The following is a 6,000-nucleotide window of genomic DNA, read 5'->3' on the forward strand; positions in this document are numbered from 1 at the left end:
TATTTGAAAAACAAAGAAGATAAACTAACTTCCCATGTCATGAAAATTTTAGTGATATGTTGGGGCATCTACAGGGAAGGGTTTTTAAAGTCAAGATGGTGGCTGTGTTTGCCAATTGAAACTCCGCTTTTATTTTTTACATCTGTTTGTACATGCAATGCGTTTTTAAAAATGGTCAGGGTTTTGATTGCATGGTTGTACTGCCATTTTGATTTTCTGACCCCTGTGGATAGTCATGATGACCTATTTTTATCTACTTTCCATCCTTAGCCACTGCAGTCTTCAGAGCTTCCAAAAATGCAAAATGTGCATTTCAATCAATTAAAAGAATTAAAAGACAAAAATAGACATTGATCAGAATTTGAGATGCAAAATAGCTTTTGGTTATATTTAGTAATGGACTCTGAGTGCATTCAGATATAGTAATACATTGGGGGATGATGAAGCATTAGATAAGGTCTTATATCATATCCCATTATTAGTTCATTGAACACAAAACAGCCTAGGCTGTTTCTAGATAAGGCCTTTTCATGACATACTTAGCCTTTTTTCACAGAAGATCACAAGCACTGAATCTGGAGTGCTTTGTAGGCAAATGAGGAGCTTCATTGAGCTACAGAGGTGCCCTAAATAAAGGATGGAGTCATTTAAACTACCTCCATTTTTTACACCATACCAGACACTTCACAGATATTATCAAACATTTCCAAAAGAAGACAAAACCTCATTCCTTTCCTTATGCTGGAGTCTGATTCTATATGATGGTGGTGACTTCATGCTTTCAGGTCAGTCTGGACTTCTGGTGATTACATGGACAAGGCCATGTAGTTTTCATGGCAACATTTCTCAGAGCTGATTTTGAAATTGCCCAGAGAGAAAATGACTGGCCCTAAATCACACAGTTGACTTCATGCCTAGGCAGGACTAGAACTCACAGTCTCCTGGTTTCTAGTCCAATGTCTTTAACCACTGCAACAAGCTGGTTCTCTTCTATATGATACTAAGTAGTAAACAACAGATATAGGGCTATATTTGTTTCCAGATCATAGCAGTGGATGCCTCACTGTCTACAAGGTAACTCTTGATTTGGCAAAAGGCAATGTGTTGTCATGAACATTAGTCTGATTATTGTAGTGCCACAATCTAAACTCCCCATTTTTTAGATTCTCTTGTGAACAAAGAAGAAGAACTGGTTGGGTTGGATCAATTTATTTATTTATTTTTAGTTATAGTACATTAAGAGACAGGGCATCATCCACACTATTGTTCTTTTAGGCAGTATGCTAGAAAATAAACTGCTGTGTGGCCTTAGTTGGAATACTCTACACACATGTATAGAAATAGAGTAGATATACTCAAATAGATACTATGAGCTATATATGCATGGAAGAATTGACAAAAGAATGGCAAATTTGGAATTGAGATATCCCTATTTTTTAATGATTTTGAGAAAATTATTGCCTTTTCCAAGACACTAAATAAAATATTCAGAAGGATCTTTTCTCCTATTTGTTTTTTTTAAATAGATTATAACAGAACAATACTTTCTTTTTCTTTCCAGGGCCATCAGTGAGCTTGCTTTCCCTCACTAAAAACTTCTCAGAAAAGGCCTAATTTGATCTTAAATATAAATGAAACTAAGTTTCAGATATAATTAAGATACACAGGAAACTTGTAGGTAAATATAAGTTCCATCTACATTCAGGTTAGATTAGTTATCATCAGATATCACATTATTGTGTATATATAGTTTATGCTCTGCTAGTATTTATTATCAGATATCTTTGCATATACAGATATTTTTAATGCTCTTAAGATAGCAAAAGACTGAGTAACAGAATTTTAACTATTGCTTTGGTGGGAAAATAATCAGCTGCACTGCATGTAGGAAATTACTGTTAATTTCCAAAGCTTCTATATAGGAAATTGAGCTTGTTTGTTTCTTATAAAAATATTGTGAGGTAAAGTTGATGATTTGTAATCATTTCCTAATATCCTCCAAGGGCCTTTTCCTGGGACATCTACCAGAATTTTGCATTGAAAGAGTTTATTTTTTAAAAAATTATGACAATTACATACATTGTGGTATATACTTCTCTGTATTTCTTAGTTAACATCCTTCTCTTCTATAAACTAGGGCTAATACGACTTACAAGTCTTGACCAAAGGCCAAATAGAATCTGACACATTCACAACGCAACAGTTGGGAAATGGCAGCATAATTCAGTTTTGCTCATGTCTTTATTAATCATAAGTAAGCAAAGTCCCAGTGTTTGGCTTAAATACTGTACTGTAATGGAAGTCTGGGTAACAGAAATAAAAATCATAGTGATTCTGTAACACCTTATACTGTTCTGTCACCCTAGACAGGTTCAAATAATATGTAGTTCACCAGATATTTGGGACTCTAAAAATCCTCAATTATGCCCCACTTCATCAAGCAATTGTAGAAATTATTATCCAAAAACATATACATCCCCAAATATAGCAGCTGCCATTGACAACAAAAGTTTTTTCCAAGCGTTCCCCCATTTCAAGTTATCTGGGGCTTAAGCTCCTTGCATCTGGACCTTGGGGAGCCGAACAGGGTAACCCAAATAGACAGCCACCAAGTTTCAAACCTATTCTAGAGAACCTACAGATGACCTACAAGTCCCTTCCAACTCTGATTATCTGTAATCTTATCTATTTTGCATTGCATTGCTCATAGCTTGTTTGCCCCAGCTATTCATCCATGTGCACTGAGATCCTTGCCTAAATAAAATGATGTTCATATCACCTTTATTCTGACTTGAAACTGATAAATATTTGCCTAGATTAATTGTGTGGTTGAAGAAAGGTATAGGCCCAGATCTCCATGATCCAAGGAAAATATGTTATCCACTGGATCAACAGCTTACATCTGTTTTATTAGAACTTATGTGTATCTGATAAACAATATTCTTTGTCTGCAATATGGACTATTCTTAAGTTCAATGTTTTTTTTATTATTTCAAAACAAGGTATACCTTGTTGAATCAGATATGAGGCATATCTAGCAGAATATTCTTCCTCCATTATAACTAATCATGAAACCCACGTGTTCCACAGCAAAATACTGAGCCCATCGTTCTAATTCTGAAAATATTATATAACAATCAAGAGTAATAATCGACAGACTTATTTTTCTTTTCTATATTTTTAAGATTATTACTCTTGAAGTGTTTAGAATAGTCTCTCCCAAAACATGGGCAGTCCCTTCTCTATTGGCCTTTGGCAAGGCCATGAAGACTTGACTTTTCCTCCAGGCTTTGGAACATCTAGGACATTAGAATGGGATCTGTGGTATGGGGATAGGTGTCTTGTAGTTTTGGGGTTTTTATTGAGCCTCAATGCCATTTAATTGTTTTTATTTGTTTGTTTCTTTATTTTGTTTTAATGTAATTCTGCTTTGGTTTGTTGCCTGAAGGCTCTTGGATAGACAGGTATCCATATAAATTGGATAAATAAATAAATAAATACATTTTTAAAATTATTGGAAAGAAACAAATAAACATTTCAAGGTTCAAAATAATAAAAATTATCATCACAATATTTCTATCAAACCCAAGGCTTCTAAGAACTGATTCACATCACACCACTTTGCAATCAGAAATGCAATTTTATGGATTGTTAACCTTTTCTAACATTTTTATCTCTCAATCACTGCATCTCCAAATTACTTAGTAGAATTCCTCTATATAAGAAAAGACATTATGACTTATTGTAATGTATTAAAGAGAGAACTTTTAATGTTTTATCAGGAGAGTGACATTATTGAGATGAATTAAGCAAAATTTGTTTAATTTGCTCTTTTCACCTTTGTGTGCATGCCTATAGTCTACGTAGTATGTTTTCTACATATTTTGGGGTTGAGAACTGAATAGACAGATACACTGCAGTGATTTTCTAACCACATAAAACACAGATTAAACGAATTTGAGACATATTTATGACCTTACATTGTCATCCCCAGTAATAATAATACTAAAGAATAGGATAATGTGTACAGGTTAGACAGCAAATTGTATTAAAATAATGGCTCAGTAAGAAGTAAATCAATGATACTGACTTTTGAGGATCCCATTCAAAATCTAAGCTTTGACTTGCTTGACAATAAACTAATAGAGGTGGAGGTACAGCAATATAGGCATAAAATATCTCTCTGCAACACTTTGTCAAAAGAATTCATTGCAGCAGGTTACATTCATGTCAGATGAACAACTGGGATTGCAGTTTTAAAGCTGATTTTAAAATACACAAATGCATTGTAATTGTTCTAATAAGCAGATTTCCCCCTCTCTGTTTTATTGGATAAAAGGATGAACAGACTCTGCCATTTTTCAGGCTTGAGACACAATCCATTTCTATTATATGCTGGTCTGCTCCGCTTTTAAAAACAGACAGGTGCACACAGCAAAAGTCAACCCCTTTCAAGGGAACAATGGGTTTTTTTCTATGCTTCTGAGAGGCAATAGAAGAGAATAGATGGGAAGCCTATCTTGCCTATTCTCTCTCTTTTTTTCTCATTTTGCTTTAGATTTTGTTTTGTTTTCCATTTACCTTTTCTGGAGCTGGGAACTGTAAATGATTGACTTCCAAGGGTGTTATCAAAGGAACCGTCTGAAAACCATCCTCATTGGACGGCTGCTGCTTGTTCTTTTCATTCAAATTGCTTCCCAGCTTCACCATCCTTAGATCTCACTTTCCAGACCTAAAACATATTGATGTGATCAGTATTAAAGGAGTAAAAAAAGGAGGATGGAACAGAAAGGAGGGGAAATTAAGGACAGAATATGTCAGCTTGCCATATTTCAATCACCCTGCAGGTCATATGGTTCCCACTTGCATATCTCTGTTAAATTGAATGGGGGGGAGAGGGAGGGGGAAGCATTTTACCTTTATCTCTTCCTTTAAAGAATGTATCATCAGGTCTAAACCACCCACAAGAGAGTTCAGCTAAGCTTCTGTTGGTTTAGCTCCAAACAAGGATTGCTTTATATCAAGATCTTGTTGTAGGAGTGAATCTAGCTTGGCTCCTTTGTTGCTAACAGAAAATATCTGAACAAGGGATGCATCTGGCCCAGGTTTTTTTCTGTATATTACATCTATTTAAAAAAAAAAAATCATAGCAACTTCACAAAAAATTTCAAAAGTGATGCTTAATAACAATCGTTCTTTAACAACCCCCTCTTCTCTGGCGACTGACATATTCCAGAATGAACTATAATCCATGAACAAATTAACAAATGAAACACAGTGTGAAAGATACTGAGAGCCCCTTTGGTTCCCCCGCCCCTTCTTCTTAGCCCTGATGCATCTGCGCCAGTAATCAGGGGCGGGTCGCAAATACATGCCTCAGAATCAGACGATCGAGGGAGAGAAATCCTCCCTCCGCCCCCCACCCTCATCGTCCTCCTACTATCTACTTACTGCAGGGCACACCTCGCTCTTGGAAGAAGGTTCGCGACGGATTGCGCCAAAAAAAAAAAGCTGGTTTTTAAACCCCCCGGTGGTGCTGAATGGACAGCGCCTCGTTCCTCAGCCGGCTGGTTCCAAACGCTACTGAAAGAGGATCAAGGAGTGAGCGCAGAGACAGCCGCTCGAATCTGCGGCAGGCAAACACTCCCAAACTGGGGCGGCGGCTTCCGTGCGGGATCTGGCACCACCTGCTGTCGCCCAGGGCGGCCACAAGCGCTAGCAAAGAGAAAAAGAGACGGTGCTTATCGACAACGCCACCTACAGTCTGCACAGAGCACAGGCAGGCGACGTTCCAGCTCAGCCTGGCCTGACTGTTTCCAGCAAGCCTGCTAAGAGTTTTAAGTCTTCACCAAGTCCGCTTCCCAATCTGCTGTGATGTCGTTGACAGACAGGTGACAATTGCAGGAATTAGAGTAGATGTAGCTACAGCAGGCAGAGATGTATTTGCCAAGAAATCCTAAGCAGGGTTTTTTAAAAGGCTCACTCTTTAATTCTTGAGAG

At 37.1% G+C, this 6,000-nt stretch overlaps 1 protein-coding gene across 3 annotated transcripts in view; it reads right to left on the bottom strand.

Annotated features, from left to right (window-relative positions):
- Nucleotides 1-5,674, bottom strand: part of NSG2 (neuronal vesicle trafficking associated 2) — a 68,700-nt gene extending 63,026 nt beyond the window's left edge. Inside the window, exons 1-2 of one of the 3 annotated variants that reach the window (XM_087955432.1) lie at nucleotides 5,464-5,674; nucleotides 4,582-4,732 (exon numbers count right to left, since the gene is read on the bottom strand). In XM_087955432.1, coding sequence (XP_087811558.1) covers nucleotides 4,582-4,710 — 129 coding nt within the window. In that variant the 5' untranslated portion in view covers nucleotides 4,711-4,732; nucleotides 5,464-5,674. Of the gene's footprint in view, nucleotides 1-4,581; nucleotides 4,733-4,917; nucleotides 5,175-5,451 lie in introns of those variants that run through there. The other 2 variants (XM_026685558.2, XM_087955433.1) reach the window with 2 other exon arrangements.
- Between the last annotated feature and the right edge of the window lie 326 nt (nucleotides 5,675-6,000).

Source organism: Notechis scutatus, chromosome 2 (assembly GCF_049901735.1).
Source record: "Notechis scutatus isolate UNSWTSFEM ecotype Mainland chromosome 2, rNotScu1.2, whole genome shotgun sequence".
Lineage (NCBI taxonomy): Eukaryota > Metazoa > Chordata > Lepidosauria > Squamata > Elapidae > Notechis > Notechis scutatus.